Raw genomic sequence first — 18,451 nt, forward strand, 5'->3', positions numbered from 1 at the left:
CAAAGGTCACAGTGAATTTTAAATTAAGGTTCAGTCGAATCATTATTGGAAGAATGAAAGGGAGCTTAAGACTTTTACTCATTTGAAAACTATTTCCATTCTCAGAAGAATTGACTTCATTCATATTAATAAGACCACTACTACTAAGATGTTGTACTACTCAAACCTGTGGATGTTCGAGTCACCGGTGCCATATATATGATGTCTTGTTTTGAAACGGTGTGAGAAGTTGGCCTCTACAACCCCTCGTCCATCTAAGGCATATACACCCTCACGTTTACTCCCCAATGCTAATATCATGTTTGTCGTCTGATCCTTTATAAGAAATTGAGATTTGTCAAATTCAAAATAACAAGAATAATATGAAGTTAATTGAATGCTTGAATTGTTCTTCTCTCCTAATTCTTTTGGAAAAGATGGTATTGTATTTATAGTATGCTTGTGAGTTACAAGAAGATGAGTAATTACAAGGATTTACATTGATTGACAAACATTAAAAGAAACTAATTATGATTTACATTGACAGATATAATAAATAGGAAAGGAAACTGAATATCTATTACTAATGATCTTTTATAGATAGGGTCCAATCATCATGTGATTTGGGAGAAATCAAATCTTCTAGAGATAGCTATGGATCACATTGTCATTTTGGAAAATCCTCTGATAGTGGAGAATATGGTTTTGCTAACATGTGTGATGTATGTTGTGTCCTATGATTTATGATAGATTTGCCACCATTCAAAGGTGATGATGGACCATCAGCCTTAATTATGGTAATACAAACTCGATTAATAACAATCATCCTAAGATTTTTCAAGAGTCGTGTAGCGACCCAATTCTCGAGATGGAATCGATTTGCTATGAGATATGGAGTCGCCACCAATCATTGAGTTAATTGGGTGTGAACGATTTACCTCTTTTTTTTTTCTTCTTTTTGTTTGTAATTGAGGTGTCCAAACGACTTAGAGCACCCCAACACACACCAACCGGGTAATTTTTGGGATAAATCCTTGAGTTTTTCTATTTAAATCACCATATTAGGGTACTAATTGTTATTCATTTAATACTCTATATGGCTTTCTAATAACCCTTTGAACTATCACATCCACAAAGGTCTAGGAAGTCGGTTAAATGCTCGACCTGTTATTGCTTATTTAGGAATTTATTTAAAATCATAACCTAATAATTGCAAAATCATCTAAATGAGACAACATATAAATAAAATGAAAAAAAAAAAAAAATCTAAAAAATAATTGAAATAAAAATACCTGGTGAGGCAATACATTTTTGCTCTCAATTTCTAGGCAAATTCAAACAAGAATCAGAAAACTATAGCTAATCATCAAAGTTTAGAAAGTACAAAAAAATAAATAATAAAATGACCTATGAAGCAATTGATGTATGTGTTATATTACAAATACAAAGAACAAACATGGTCCCATTGGGCATGCAAGGACTCCACCTAAAGTGCATCCCTTAACAAAGAGTGTGTGTCCCTCAGATATTTTTGCATCTCTTTAGCCACCAACCTCCTATATACCTAGAGCTCAGAAAGAAGAAAAAAATTGCAAGATTGTAACAAAATCAAACCATCTTTAGAACAACATCATAATTACCAATGTATTTAATCTTTGTTAGCATTTGATTTGGATTCTCTAGATCAAAAGATCTGGTAGATTCAATTTCGGGATATCTCTATCCTTATCCAGATTCTTGGGTTGCTGTTGAGGAGTAGAGGAAGATGGATACTGATGTTGGATTGCATGGCTAGGGAACTCCATGAGCATTTGGACCACCTCTCGCATGGTTGGTCGTTCGACGCTATTCTCCTGAATGCATAGCATGGAAATGAAGAGTAGGTGCATTGCTTCATCGAGAGGCACCGGTATCAGTCTAGGATCAATGATTTGGATAACCGCTTCTTTGCTACAATTGGTTGCTCTTTTGGCCCATTGAACTATATCGACACCATCACCAAAATCACCCACGGGGCGTCGCCCTGTGATGAGTTCTAAGAGGACAACCCCGAAGCTATAAACGTCGCTCTTCTCATCCACCTTGAGTGTGTAAGCATACTCTATAGTGTACAAAGAGTACAAATGTTAGAAATCATTCTTTATAACATTTAAGGAGCACAATATGGTGCACATAAACATTTTCAATCTTCATATATAACGAGTAGGGTTGGGTACTATTAAACTCCTACCAAGCCCAAATTTAATGGGCTTAAAATTTTTGAATCCGACTCAATATCAGGGGCCTAATCCTAATTTTTGCAGCGGGATTGAATTGTGGGCTGATAGGCCCAATTGTCAACCCAATCGTAACTAAAGCATAGGGCTTTGGTCCTCTCATTTTTAAATTTCAAGGGCTGTGACCTAAGGACCACTAAAGAGCTGTTATAGGTTTAGGGTTACAAGGTTATCCAATATAAAATGGGTAAATCAAACCATGTTAATCCCAATAAAAGGGTCAATGGGGGAATCTTCAAATGTTTACTATTTCCAATAAAATCAGCCCAAAACCCGAAAAATATGCTTAAGCTTCTTACGTGCAGTAATAATTTACAAATAATGGTGAGCGACTGAGCGTGTCGGATCGCTTTCACGACACTCTATACTGTTACGTTACGAGTTGTGCCCAGAATCTGCGTGTCAGATTTGACTCAAGATTCTGATTTCTGACCCACGATTCCCCCCGGCACGGAAATAAGTAACATTGGTCTCGGAAACAGTCTAAATTTTGGTCTTAGCGTCTTTTACTGTGACCACCAAAGGGAAACAAAGTACTGTTTCTGTCTACTTGATGAATACGTCGTCCTTAGGTAATGACCGCTACTTTCTTTCCATCCAACGGTCTTGATGTAAGATTGACATTCTCCTTAGGAAGACAGCTAGCAAAAATCACGGGTGAGACAGCGGAAGTATTCAGTGGTACGAGCCGTAGAATACGTGACCACTATCCATTATTTGGAAAACGGTTAGGATCCATTGGACCCGATTCAAACCAAATTGGTGGGGTTCATTTGGGTTAATATACACCCAAAAGTGGCCTGCCATCTTTACCCAGATGACCCATCTCACTTGACCCGTTAATGTTTAGACCTCTTTTTAGTAGACCAAAGTGTTAATTTGAGTCATTTAATTTAAGTACTTTTTATTTTTCCATCATGAGCTTGGAACCCCACCCACCCATGTACCCATATATATATAAAGTACTATGAGATTTAAAAAAAAGTGGAATTATGAAATAGATATAAAATTTTCTGAATTTATATATTCAGATAAATTCTGAAAATATATATGGTCTAAAAGTACTATAATAGCCCTAAAAATATATTTTAAACTATCAAAATACACTTATGGTTAGGGGTTTTGTTGGGATTTTAATTATTATATAAATTGTTTTTTTTGTAATTTAAATTAAAACAAGTGGGCACTCACTCTGATTAAACGAAAGTGGTATAAAAATAAATTTACATTTTGTTCCAATACAATCTATACCTGTTTTAATTGAACAAAAACAGATCAAATGTATAAATGTAAATAATATTTTCGGAAATCCATTGATTAAAATTGCCAATCAAACTGATTTCTAGTTGTACCAAAAAGTCGCCAAACATTCATCGTACCATGTGACAATAAAGTCGATGTGGCAGATTCATTGAGCCCGTGTGATGTTCGGAAAAATTGTACACTATAGGTGTCAAGGAATTAAGGAAGGTTACATTAGGTTGGCGATCGATGTAAAATTTTGTTACATTATAACATGAGAGATCCCTTTTTATTTTATTTTAAGGGGGGGGGGGGGGGGGGGGAAGGCTTTGATGATGATATTTACGTTGGGAAATTAGGGACCAATTAAACATAAAGAATAAGAAAAAGAGTAAATAACATACCCGGAGCAATGTAGCCATATGAACCCGCGATTGCTGACATGCATTCGGATGCACCACCATCGACCAAGAACTTGGCTAGCCCGAAATCAGCAACATGAGCTTCAAAGCTCGAATTCAAGAGAATGTTGTTCGACTTGACGTCTCTATGAAGTATAAGAGGATTGCAATCATGGTGAAGATAACACAACCCCCTTGCAGCTTCAATTGCAATTTTGTACCTCAAATCCCACCCCAACAACCCACCTCTCTTTCCATGCAGAGCTTCTCCTAAGCTCCCATTCCTCATGTACTCATAAACCAACAAATTAGTCTCCGAATTCGAACAGAAAGCCAACAATCTAACAATGTTCCTATGTCGAATGTTGCCTAATGTTCGAATCTCAGCTTTGAACCCATGGTCATGGCTATTGTTACCGAACCCGAGTAATTTTTTAACCGCAATTTCCTCCCCGTTAGGCATTTTCCCAACGTAAACAATGCCCGCACCTCCTCGCCCTATCACGTTCCCGTCTTTCATGCATTCTAACACGTCGGATACCGTGAATTCAATCTTTTGAAATGTAGTCATCTTCCATGAATATGAACCAGATTTCTTGAAGGATTTGGCCTTAACGATCGCTGCGACAGCAAACACTAGGGAGCAAATTAGAAGGCCTAAAGCGAAGATCAGCTTGAAATCACTAGGGACTTTACTGGTTTTGATTGGAATTGTGGTAATATTGCATGGGTTGTTTAGTAAAGAGCCACATAAGCGAGGATTTCCCGCGTAGGACGAGGCATTGAAGAATGAAAATTGGCCTGATTCGGGTAGATTTCCAGAAAGATCGTTGAAGGAGAAATCCGCAGAAGTTAGACTTTTCATGGACCCAATTGACTTGGGTATGTTCTGGTTGAGTTGGTTCCTCGATAAATTCAAGTAATTCATGATCCGAACGTTAGAAATCTCTGAAGGAATGGGGCCAGAGAGGTTATTCTGGCTAAGGTCTAGATAGGCAAGATGGGAACAATTTCCAAACTCGGGTGGGATTTGATTTGAGAATCTGTTTTGGCTAAGATCAAGCTTTAGTAATTGACGAAGATCTCCGATTGAAGGTGGGATCGGGCCTGAGAATTGGTTTCCATTCAATAATAGGATTTGGAGGGAAGAGAAATTTGAAATTGAAGAAGGTAGAGACCCTGAGAGGAGATTGTTTGATAAGTTTATCTGACCCAATTGAGTTGGCTTCGAGGTACTATTTCTGTTCTCTTCCAAAGCTCCAGACAGATAATTGTTTTGCAACTCTGCTAAGTTCAGCTGAGGCAAGTAAAGGAACCCATTTGGAATCGTCCCATTTAAGTAATTCTGCCCCAATCTTACTCGAGTGAGGCTCGAACAAGTCCCTAGGCCTTCGGGGATTGGACCAAATAAGAAATTTTTCAAGAGAATTAGTATCCTGAGCTGATTCGATGAACATAAGCCTCGAGGGATCGTACCTGTAAGCTTATTTGACGAGAGATCGAGTGATTGAAGCTCCCCATTTTGGCCAAGTTTCTCAGGAATCACACCTGTGAAATTGTTCCTCCATAACCCAAGAGTTTCCAAATTTGGCAAATCAGCAACAAAATCGGGGATGTATCCCATGTAATCTGTTCATGAACAGATTCAAAAGTTTCATCTCCCTGAGGTTTATGAACTCAAATGGGATCTCCCCTATAAGTACATTGTTCGAGAGATCGAGATTTACTAAGCTTGTCAAGTTGCCCAACTGATTTGGGATCGAACCTGATAAGAGATTGGTCTGCAAGAAGAGCGTGTCGAGCAAATTCAATTTCCCTAACTGGTGAGGGATTCGGCCGTCTAATTCACAGCTCGCAAGATCTAAATGATTCAGATTTATTAAATTCCCGAATTCTATCGGAATTCCGCCTTCGAAAACATTGAAATAGCCCAAGTAAAGCTGTTTTAAGCTGGTGAGATTACCCAACTCACCTGGAATTTTTCCATGAAGATCATTTCCCGCGAACGATAAGTACTCCAACGCGATTAAATTCCCATAATTTGCAGGAATTTTACCAAAGAAAAAATTCCCACCGAGTTCTAAATACTTGAGTTTCTCCAAACGTGAAACACCGATAGGAAGTAAAGCTGTGAGGTTGTTGTTATACGCGTCGAACACCTCCAAGTTAGTAAGGCTCGAGTAGTCCCAATCCAAGTCACCACTAAACTGATTGTTTGAGATATTGAGTGATCGAAGACGGGTTAAATTCCCAATCTCAATCCCACCACTGAAATTGTTTCCAGCGAGAGAGAGATCGATAAGCCAATCTAGGCCAGAAATTGCAGGGGAGACAAACCCACCAAGATTTAAGTTCGATAAATCGACGGAAACTACCCGTTGGTGCGAACATCGAATTCCAACCCATGAACAGACGGAACTTGAATTCGAAGTATCCCAATTGGTTAATGTTGGATCGAAGAATTCAAATCCTTGTTTTAGTGAAGCTAAAACAAGAGCATCATTGATTAGAGAAGTAGAGGTAGAGGTACTTAGTAGGGAGAAGAGTGTGAGAATAATTAAGGGGAACATTTTTTTTTCTGAAAAATTTCAGTTGGAGATTGGGTTTTGGCAATTGGGTTCAGAGGAATTCACAGAGTTGAAGAGTTTATGTATTCGATTAAGCGCGAAGTTATCAGGAAATGAAGGAAAAAGAGGAGGAATCTTTGAAAGTTTTTGGTTTGTAATATGGTTTTAGAGAATCAAGCATCTTCAAAGAAGAACAACTCTAAGACTTCACATTCAAGGAAGAAAATAAAGGACTAAGACCCTCTCTCTTCTTTTATTTTTTTCTTTTTGGAAGGACAATGGAAGAAAGAAGAAGCTTGAACTGGAGAGAACTACAATCTGTCAAGTTTCTTTAAGCTGAGTTTGAGAAAAAGTAGAAAACAAGGGAAGAAGATTAAAACCAAAAACCCAAAGAGGAAATTTGAAAAAGAAAAAAAAGAGAGTTAATAATAATAAAAGCCGTTGGATAACAGAAATTTAAAGTTTTGATTAGGGAGAAAAAGTAAAGTGAAACTCTTCTTTAACACAATGACAGAAATACCCTTTAACTTTTGATAAAGAATACCATTCATTTCATCACTTTAAATGTGTAGATGAAATTGCCCTTTTAATCTTTTTTATTCACAAAAATATTCTCTAAAGTTCCAAGTGAATGACAAATATAAAATTTTAAGATCTTAGGATCTCTCTTATATATTATAAGTAGGAGTGTCAATGGTTTGATTTGGTTTTGGTCACTAGTGATCTGAAAAATTGAATCCTGTTACATACAATGATTCTGATTTTTAGTAATTATTATACTAAAATATATAGGTAGGTGAGATAATCGACTATCGGGCACATATTATACCGTAAATAGTAAAATGTAGAAAGTAAAAAAAAAATTAAAAAAAAAGAGGCACAAGAATAACTATGTATACGTACATAGATCTAGCTTCGATACATTAATTTGGTTTTCGGACCAATACAATTCCAAAATATTCAACATCGGAAAATATAATATGTGAATGAGTCCATTTAAGTGGTTAAACCCACAATTGGGATAATCGATTCTAATTTCAATCAAGTATCGCTTGCTCACCTGTTACAACCCAAATATAATTTTCATGTAGCAAGATGGGAGTTAAGAAAATGAAAAATGTCATAAAATTTCGCCATTATAATGGTTCTAATAGCTGTTATGGGGCTGATTTTTTTTTTTTTTTTTTTTCATTATGTATAATTTTTAAAAAAGTTTTAAAAAAATATTCTAACAAAATAGATAGCTGAGGGAGGCCTTTTAGTTCAGCAATTGTAACATAAAAATGTCTAACACATTAGCAACTTATTTATTTTGGTGTTGCAATCTTATTCTTGTATAAAATACAAGGGTATTCCTGTAATTTTAATTTATCACATTAGTTAAAATTTCAGACAAGTTGGTATTTGATGTCGTTCTTTTTAGTCTAGAAGTTTTACCTTTAAAATTTTTTTTGTTAAATTTCAAGTTTTACTGGTTGGTGTACAGGGAATGTTGTCAGAAAACTACTATTTTGTATTTAATTTCTGGAATTTTCTGAAGATACATGCAGTCCTGAATCTACTCTCAAGATGTTGGATTTTGCTGTAATACATATCAAATAAGTTGATGATGTTGTAAAGAGGTGATTGGGCTCATGGGTCAACATCATGAACAAAGTAAGGACCCACAATAAAAAGTAGGGGTATGGGCTATAACCGATGGTCAGGATCATCTTTTCGTGTCTATTTGAAACTACAAAGACGTCCTAGGTGGTAGAGTAATATAAGTTAGAGTGTATGGCAGATGTACAACGACGATAGGTCTAATTGAGGAAGAATGTACATATCCCGATGTATGTACGCTTTTTACGTATTATATTATAGTAATAAGAAGGAAAAGATAATGATGATTATTATATCATAATTATGTTATTGCATGATATATCTATATATATAATATAATATGTAGGTAGCATGGATATATATGTTGCATGGAAAAAAGGAATCAATGAAGCTTTTTTCTACTTTATTCCTTCTCCTTGCTTGCCCTACAGGAATGGGACCAACTCTCCATATAACCTGTATTTTTTTTTTCTTTTTTTTTTTTTTTTTTTGCTTTAAGAGAAGATGGAATAGTCTTAAAGAGATGGCTGAAAAGTAAAGTAGAGAGATCTATGCTTTGATCTCCCACTCCAAAGAAAAAGAAAAAACATATATAAAAATCCAAGACCCCTCTACACATGGAAAAGAGTGCATTTGTATGAACTCGAACTCAATTCAATGGCTACTGTCTCTCTACTTTTATCTTTGTGACTGATCAGTGGGCCCACTTTAGCTTGTTTTTATAATGGGTATAGTTCTACCCATTACACCATTTCATTTTTAGGGCTAAGGGGTGCCCATTTGAAGGGTCTCCATCTATTGGTTAAGGGCAGGTGAACCAGTTTTGAGGAGTCACTAAACCATTTTGGAAATTTAGGGCGAGGGTGCCCTTTTGAAGGGTCTCTATCTATTGGTGAAGGGCTGGAGAATCAGTTTTGAGGAGAATCAGTTTTGAGGAGTCACTATCTACTGTTTTATCTTTCTTTGAAGAGTGGGAAACTCTTGTATATGGTTATAGAACATTTAGGATTCTTTAGTCCATATAGGTTACAGAGAAAGTCCAGCCACTAACATCAAGGGTGCTTTGATGTTTTAAAGAAGGGTGTAAGTACATAATCTTTATTAGCAAAGTCAATGGTTCTCTACTTTGGGCCCACATTGCCCAGTTGATGGCTTTTCATTTATAAGGTTTAAACATCAGATGATCATGGGTCCCACCATAAAGGCTTAGATGATATTGTGAATGTGAAATTACTGACCCACTGTCGTTTCTTATTATTATTTATAATTATTATAGATATATAAATCATCATCATCATCACCAAAGCCTGACCTCAAAAGTTTTGGGATTATAGATTAATAATCTTGATATAATTATCTCTATTAACTGTAGAAGAGTGGTAATTATTGTTGTAGGATTCATAGTTAATATTAGTTAATAATCTTGATATAAAAGAGAAATATGCCTTAGAGTTCTGTAGGCAAAAATACATGCTGCAAACATAAACTTTTGATCTCTCTCTCTCTCTCTCTTCTGTTCTTCTAATTCTTATTGCTCATACACCGATCGATTTGATCCAATTCGTAGAAGATTTATTATTTCCGAGTGCACAGTTAACAACTTTGTGACTGTTGAATCTTGGAAACCGATTACTTGACACCGACTGCACTATGGATATCATCATAAGATGATGAAATTGATTTTAAGGACAAGGGCTTCTCTGTACCTCGTCACTCAATCTATTAAGTTAATTCCAATTATTCTTATTGTTTGATTTATATAAGCTTTTCTGATTCAGATGTATACATTAGATTCAACAATCTTAAAATCAAATTTTTCATTATCTACTATTTAAATCTTGAATTATGGACTTCAAACCCGAACATGTTAAAATAGACATGCTAAAACCAAAACCTTTCAATGAAAATTTTTATCATAGGTGAAGTAAAAAATGTTGTTTTTCCTTGAAACCTTGAACATTGTATTTGTACTTAAGGTGTAAAAACCTGCTTAAACTGACCCTAATATGAAAAATTGGAACATAACAGATGGGATCTGTAGAAATTATATTTTGTCTTACCTTGTGAATACACTTTATGATATCTACTGTGTTTATGAGTCTGCTAAAGAAATGTGGGATGCTTTAGAAAAGAAGTATGTTAATGAAAATGTCGGTGGTTAAAAAATATGATGTCAAGAATTTTTTAGAGTTTACCATTGTAGATAGAAAATTGATCATGGACCAAGTGAACGAGTTTCAGAACATCATTCATGAATTAACTTATAAACGTATTAAATTACATGAACAATTTGTTGTTCGGTCTCTAATTGAAAAATTACCTCCGAATTGGAATGAGTACAAAACAAACTTAAGGCAAAAAAGGAAAAACAAAACCCTTGAAAATCTCATCGTTCACATCAACATAGAAGACATTAGTAAGCAAAGAGAAAATAACGAAAAATTGAAGGAACATGTTACAAAAGCTAACCTTGTCGAATAGGATTCTCTATTCACCAAATTCAAGTCAAATAAGACATACAAGAATGATGGAACTAAGGCAAAAACATTGGTGGATTTAAGAAACCTAAAGGAAATTACTATGTTTATAGAAAGCCTGAACACTTCGCTATAGAATGTAGGTTCATGAAGACCAAAGAAAGACCATGACAGAATATAGTAAACTTGACAGAGACGGATGGTGACACTATAATGACAGTTATTTTAGATATTAGCTTTATGGAAAGCACAAGGAATTGGATTGTTAACATTGGTGTTACAAGGCATGTTTGTGAAAACAGGGAGATGTTTACATCCTAAATCCAGTAGGGGATGAGGTAGTTTACTTAAGAGACTTGAGGAAATCTCAAATTGTTGGAAAAAGGCAAACTACTGATCAAATTGACTTTTGGAAAGACATTGGCACTTACTAATGTTTTTCACGTCTCTACTATTAGAGAAAGCTTAGTTTCCTGTTCTTTTTTTTTTTTTTTTAACAAAGTAAGAGTGAAACTTATTTTTTAATCTAATAAACTTGTATTGAATAAAAATGAGATATTTCTAAGAAAAGGGTATTGTAGTTAGAGATTTTATACTTAATATTATGAATGAAAGTACTTCTTTCGCGTATTTTGTTGAGTCTACTTCTCTTTGGCATGCTGGACTAGGTCACACTAGTATAGGAAAATTAAAGAATTTAGGGATTCTACCAAATTTAGAAATTAAAGAGTTAGAAAAACATGAAGTTTGTGTAGAATAAAAGTTTACATCTTAGTGTATGTAGAACCACGTCAAAACTTCTTAGTCTTATACATAGTGATCTATGAGACTTTAAGAACTTTGAGTCTAGGGGAGGTAAAAGGTATTATATTACTTTTATAGATGATTATTCTAGATATACAAGAGTTTTCTAAGAAATAAAAACGAAGTAGAAGTATAAAAATGAGGTAGAAAATCAATTTGATAGGAAAATCAAAAAATTGAGATCAGACAGAAGAGGAGAATATGAGTCAAATATTTTAAGTCGATTTTGTGAACAAAATAGAATTATCCATGGAGTAACTCCTCCATATTCTTCGAGTCAAATAGTATAGCTGAAATAAAAAATGTGTTACTTAAAAGAGATGTTGAATGATTTACTTATAAACTCAGAAATGCCCTTTAACATGTGATGAGAAGTTATTTTAATTGCTTGTTATATTACTAATAGGATTCCTAATAGGAAATTAGAAAAAATTCTTTATGAGTTATGAAAGGGTTATGTACCCAACCTAGGTTACCTTAAAGTATGGGGGGTATTTGTGTAAGGTAAGACTCAAAAAAAAAGAAAAAAAAGATAGGTCCTAAGACCATTGACTGTACATTTTTAGGATATTCAAACAATAGTTCTTCTTATAGATTTTTAACTTAGAGGTCAAATGAAAATGATTATGAAGCTTATGTTATAATTGAAGTTAGGGATGCTGAATTTTTTAAAAAAAAATTTAGCTGAAGGATAAAACATCCTTGGAGGCTAAAGGGAAAAATATCTCTATTAGAACATTAGTGAAAAGTCAATAATTGACTCGTCTTCACAAGATCATACTAAGGTAGTAAAATAAATAGAACCTAAAAGAAATAAGAGAGTTAGAAAAGAAACTAACTTATGAGATGAGTTTTATACTTACTTAAAAATCATGTGACTTACCAAGAGACAGTGACTTCTTCTTATGCAGTCTTTTGGAAGGAAGCTATCAATAGTGAACTAAAGTCAATTATATTAAACAATACTTGGGAGTTGGTTGATTTACCTAAAAGCACCAAACCTATTAGTTGCAAATAAATTTTTAGAAAGAAATTAAAAGTAGATGGGTTTATAGAAAAATTTAAAGCGTGGTTAGTAGCTAAACATTTAAACAAAAAGATGGGGTAGATTTCTTTGATACTTATTCTTCAATCTCTAGAATTGTTACAATTAGAATCTTGGTTGCCCTAGCCTCTATATATAAGCTAGTTATTCACCAAATGAATGTCAAAACAGTATTTTTAAATGATGATTTAGAAGAAGAAATATATATATATATATATATATATGAATCGACCAGAAGGATGTGTGGTACATGGTTAGAAAAATAAAGTTTGTAGACTTGTAAAGTCCTTATATAGACTAAAACAAGTATATAATCAATGGCTTAAAAAATTTGATTATGTGCTTAAATCTAGTGGGTATGTCTTCAATGATTGTGATAAACGTGTTTATAACAATTTAGAGGTAAGACTGGTGTGATCATTGGTTTGTATATAGATGATATATTGATTATGAGAACTAGTATTAAAGTAGTTGAAGATACCAAATCTTTTTTAAAGTCTAAGTTTGATATAAAAGATTTAGGAAAGATGAAGGGTATGTCCTATCCCAAAACTAGTGTGTAAAAAGAATACTTAAGAAGTTTGGACATTTTGATAGTGTATATGTTTTAACTCCTTTTGATCCTAACATGAAATTAAAGGAAAATAGAGGTGACAATGTGTCACAAAAGGAGTATGCAAGGATCATAAAAAGTTTATTGTATCTAATGAATTGTACTCGTCCAAGCATAACTTTTGTTGTGGGGGTATTAAGTAGATACACGAGTAATCCTAATAGAGATCATTGGACAACTTTAGTAAGGGTTCTCAGATTTTTAAGGGGAATCATGGATTTGGACTTATATTTTAATGGAAGTTTGAAGGGTACAGTGATGCTAATTAGATCTCAGAATCCGATGAAGCTAAGTCCACTAGTGATTATGTTTTTACACTAGGTGAAGAAGTTGTCTCTTGAAAATCTTCCAAGCAGACATGCATGGCAAAATCAACAATGGAATTAGAGCTCATTACTTTGGAATTGGTAGGAATTGAAGTAGAATGGTTGAAAATCTTTTACTAAATATTCCTTTATGAGAAAAACTAATGTCTTTAGTATCCATTCATTGTGATAACTAAGCAGCTATAGTCAAGACTAAAAACCATATATATAATGGTAAGAGTAAACACATTCGTCTAAGACACAATATAATAAGATAACTAATGATGGATGGTGTGATCGTTGTTGACTTTGTGAGGACAAAAAGCAACCTAGCAAATCCATTAAAAAAATCACTAACTAGAAGGTTAGTAAGTAATACATCGAGAGGAATGAGACTTAAGTCTATGTAAATAATTAGTCTGTGATGGAAATCCAATCTATTTGAATAGATATCCCAAGAAGTAGATTTAATAGATAATAACAAGTTACTAAACTAATTGATGAGAACTAGTGAAAAAGAGTTTTAATTCTACAACCCTTTCCTATAGTGTTGAGTAGTGTTATTTTATGACGATGTGAGGATGAGCTAAAGGACATTGGTGGAGGGATTTCTTTCTAAATAGTCCCCAAGTTTTGGGGGTAGCTTAATAGTCCATTTAGTAAACTTTCTCTTTTCTCAACGGTCTTTCATTATTGGTTAGATCACCACTTTTTATTTATTGTTGATGTCAACATTTTTATTGTCGAACTCACCACTTTTTATTTATTGTTGAGCTCACCACTTTTTATTGTTGAATTCGATAATTTAAAAAAAAATGTCAAATTGACCAACAATAAAAAGTGGTAAACTTGATGTTCGTAAAACCCACCCATTTTCATTTTTCAAGTTTTTTTTTTTTTTTTTTAAACTAAAATACATGGAAAAATTGACTAAAAACTTGAGATAAGACTTGTCTAAATGATTTCAAGCCAAAAGAACCATCCTTGAAAGACTTTCATCTAAAAGTGAAGAAATTTTAAAGAAAAAAAAAAAAAAACACCCTTAGTTTTTTATATACATTTTTAAAAAGTTTGAAAAAACCCTTGAAAATGATTTTTTCATCTTGCTTAAATCCTTTCCTATGATGGTGTCTCCAATACTCGATTGGGATATGAAAATCTATTTTTTTGGACAAAAAATGGTAGGATCAAACGGTTAGGGCATTCAATCATGAGAAATAAGGTGAATCGGACTAGAAAGAAAGTTTTACTAAATGGACTATTAAGAAAAACCCTAAAACTTGGGGACTAATTAGAAAGAAATTCCTCTATCAGGGTACTTAAAAGTAATTTTCCTTTTTTTATTCACATATGGACCCATTAGTTCAAAATCAAGTTTCTCACATTGAATGATCACATTGTCCATCCATCATTGCTTTTGAGTTCAATAAACACACGTGCCTACACACACTCACAGACAACACATGTGCCAACAAGGTATGCCGAGTCACTGTGGATAAGAAGGCAGCAGTGGTAGTAGAGTTGTAGTAGTAGTACAATGGATTCCTATTTTCACTACCAAATAAGGTCAGAAAAAAGCTAGGGCAAGAAACTTGATTAATTAATGCTCTCCTACTAGTTATGCTGTACGACCATCACCTTTAAACATAGAAACTTAGGTCACCCCCGTACCGCTCTTTTGCAAAAGATAGGAGGCCATGTCTAATCTATTAATATATATATAAGGTTTAAAAAGTTGATGCAATGCATGGCCAGCAGCGGCATTGTAGATGTAAAATGAATTGCGGAGAATTATCACTGGGAAACACAGTAAAAAATTGCGATTATAGTCATTTCCGCAGGGGACGTAGGGATCACCTCTTTCTCGATCGACAGGGATCATCGATGAATACTGAAATTGTGGCTACGATTCACCAGCACGCCTACAACCTTTTCTCTAATTCGACCCACCCATTAAAGACATGTTTTGAAAAGATGGGGATTGGGGCTATTGATCCGGAAAGACGAGAGATAGAATCAAAAGAAGGTGGATTGAAAAGTTAAAAGCATTGCAATTGGATTGTATATCGAAATTAATGACTCTTTATTATAGTAGACCATTGGATTTATCTCGGCGAGCTCTACAATATATATATGGGGGAGGGGGAGGGGGAGGGGGAGGGGGACATGTAAAAAACAATGGTTTTTCAAAATATGGGTTAAAAGTTTCGGATTGAACTGATTTTTTGTGAGGATGGTGAGAAGATCATCCTTATAAAAAATCAACTCAGTCTGAAAATTCTAAGTCTATCAAAAGTGGTTTACAAATTATTGGTAAAAAATTAACAGTCCATATTCTAAATCACTTTTGATGGGGTTAGAAGTTCTAGATTGGACTAATTTTTTTTTTTTTTTTTAGAATGATCTTCTTATCATAGAAATCATCCTCACAAAAAATTAGTTCAATCTGAAATTTATATTTTGAAAAATTATTATTATTACATTGTTTTTACATATGTCCCATGATTCGTCCCTATATATATTGTTTATTTTAATTTATCACTAAGTTTTGTTGTGACATAGTTTGAAGTACTTTGAATTTAGAATTGGTCTACATATAGTCGATAATTATGAATTTAAAGTTATGAAAATGAGTTTTGGTCAAATAAGAATTTTTATTATACTTGGCAAGTTTTATCATTTAGGGTTTAGGGTATATAAATAAGCATATTTAACAACACATAGATGTAGAATTAAATAAAATTGAAGTTTTATTTCAATTAATGTTATCTTCTCGATAGAAAACAGTGATCTTCTTTCTATTTGCATGTATCTACTGTGATACCCAAGCTGATCTAGTTATCATAGCTGCTTGACTTATTATTGGTTTTTGTGGTTTACCATTGATGATCATGAAGAGGTCCACTATGATATTGGCGCAACAACAGGTTAGCTTTACTATTATATTTATATAACAAACTTACGTTCTGGAGTTGGGATCCATAATTTATGTTACGCTTCGGAAATTTTTTTTTTTTTTTTTTAATCTTCTTCACAATCAAAGCCTTAATCAAAATATTGGTAAGTGGCATACGAGGTCTTTGATTGGTGAAACTATCTATCTTTCTTTACAATTCCTTAAAATGTAACCCTATATCTAGACCTTATTGGGGATGAATATATGTGGTGAGAAAGAAATAGGTGGACAATTTAGTTGTTTTATTCAATTATGTCCAAAGTCATGTCTTCTGTTAATTCAAGTGTCCATATCAGATTCATATAAAGATTTGGTACCAAATGCGCTATTATGAAAACATTTTTAATGCTAGCTATTATTTAAATTATGGTATAATCAATTTTAGAAAATATTTTTAATATCACCATTATTTTAAAAAATAATGACCATTATTGAGTAAAATAGGCTTATAACATTTTAATGGGTCTATGATTAATATCTTTCATTTGCATTTCTTGTAGACAGTCTTTACAGTCTAGAATTTGAATGACTGTTATGCTATTGAATCAAAGTAACAAAGGTGAAGATGGGTAAGGAAATAAAGAAAAAGACAAAAAGAGAAAAGAGATGACCTAAAGAAGCTAAAATTAAAGAAAAAGAGAAACAAAAAGAAAAAACCAACCAAACATTTAGCCTCTCACAGCCCTTTGAAGAGCTTTGGGAGATGCCCAAGAAGTGCTTTCTTTTGAAGTCAGGGTGCCTTATATGACAAGGAAGGATCTTTGGAAGCTGCCAAAGAGTCCCTCTTGTTATGAAAAGCATTCTAAAGACTGTAAATAAAGTCATCATAAACTATTCAAAACTATGAATGCACACCTCCCTATGTATGATGGCAGTGACTACTCCTAATAAGAGTCATAAATCTCACACCAAATAATACTCTTTTCTTCCCACTCACTCCTCTCTTTGATTTTTATATCTTTGAATGCTAGGGTCTTAGTTTTGGTATCAAAACCTTTATAATCAAATTCATTATGACCATGTTAATACATCTACAAGTATTACCAATACTTGGAAATTAATTGTTAGTTGGCCATCATGTGTTGGTATAGTTTTAAAACTTGATGCGTTGACTCGAAAGTTGATAAAGTTAGAGAGCTGCCATTGAATTTTCTAAATTAATTATCACACCCCAATTAAATATTCAAACACACTATTCAAACATTACAAAGATTTGCTTAGTTATTAATCAACATTATAACACTAATTCAAAATAGTTGTTTACAATTATTCAGTTCATATAAAATCATAAACCTAAAAAATAGAAATCTAACAAAAGAAAAAAGAAAGAGAATTGAACTTGCCAGTTAACTTAATTGATAAAGTCTTTGGTTGATGATACTAGAGACCTAGGTTTAAATCTTACTAGCAACGAGTTACTAAATTCATTAAAAACAAGCTTATCGATCAAAGAGAGAGAGAGCTACTATTGGCACTCCGACTTTTACTTATCCTCAACAATTTACTTTTTTATATATATTATAATTGGGATGTAATAAGTAAAAGTTGGATTTCCAATCACCATGTGAAATAGGGGTAAATTTGACGTGATTCTTTTAAAACACTACGCGAATAGCATCCCTCTAAAGTAATAAGATTTTGAGTTGACTTGGGTTATTAGTTTATTAGTGGCTATTTTTCTTAGTCAAGTCACATTATAAAAGTATATAATTTTTAGGGTGTTTTATGGAAATGGGTATGAACTCTCTAAGAACTATAGAGTCTGTTACAACAATTTACAAAATAGGTATATACCCACTTGTATTATTTTTTTTACGAATCAGTAAAATAGTTAGTTTTTTAGTTTGTTTGCATGAGACAAAATCCAATCTTGATCTTAATCAAGACGCAACTTTTGATCAAATGTTCCTTGGACTATTATTATATATGTTTTTTTTTTTTCTTTGTTTTTTTTTTATTATTGTTGTAATTCACGAGGATCTATATAGTTGAAATAGTGAAGTAATTCAACCATTCCCATTTTTTTGCTCTTCAGGACTATTTAGTAGCTTTTGGGCTTGAAACTAAATTGGACAAGTGCACACTTGTGCCAAAAAACTACTAAAATAACCTTGAAATGCAAACATAAGAATGGTTAAACTGGTATCTCAAAGTATGTATAATAAGAGTCAAATGAACACTTAG

General features: G+C 33.4%; 1 protein-coding gene across 1 annotated transcript; it reads right to left on the bottom strand.

The window, feature by feature from the left end:
- Positions 1 to 1,370: 1,370 nt before the first annotated feature.
- Positions 1,371 to 6,831, bottom strand: LOC147406511 (uncharacterized). Its single transcript, XM_086434589.1, is given in 3 exon segments — positions 1,371 to 2,080; positions 3,902 to 5,519; positions 5,521 to 6,831. Coding segments are annotated over 3 exon segments (2,988 nt in total). The 5' UTR covers positions 6,469 to 6,831; the 3' UTR covers positions 1,371 to 1,658.
- Between the last annotated feature and the right edge of the window lie 11,620 nt (positions 6,832 to 18,451).

The sequence above is a fragment of the Akebia trifoliata genome, chromosome 3, assembly GCF_017979445.1.
Source record: "Akebia trifoliata isolate Shusen 1 chromosome 3, ASM1797944v1, whole genome shotgun sequence".
Lineage (NCBI taxonomy): Eukaryota > Viridiplantae > Streptophyta > Magnoliopsida > Ranunculales > Lardizabalaceae > Akebia > Akebia trifoliata.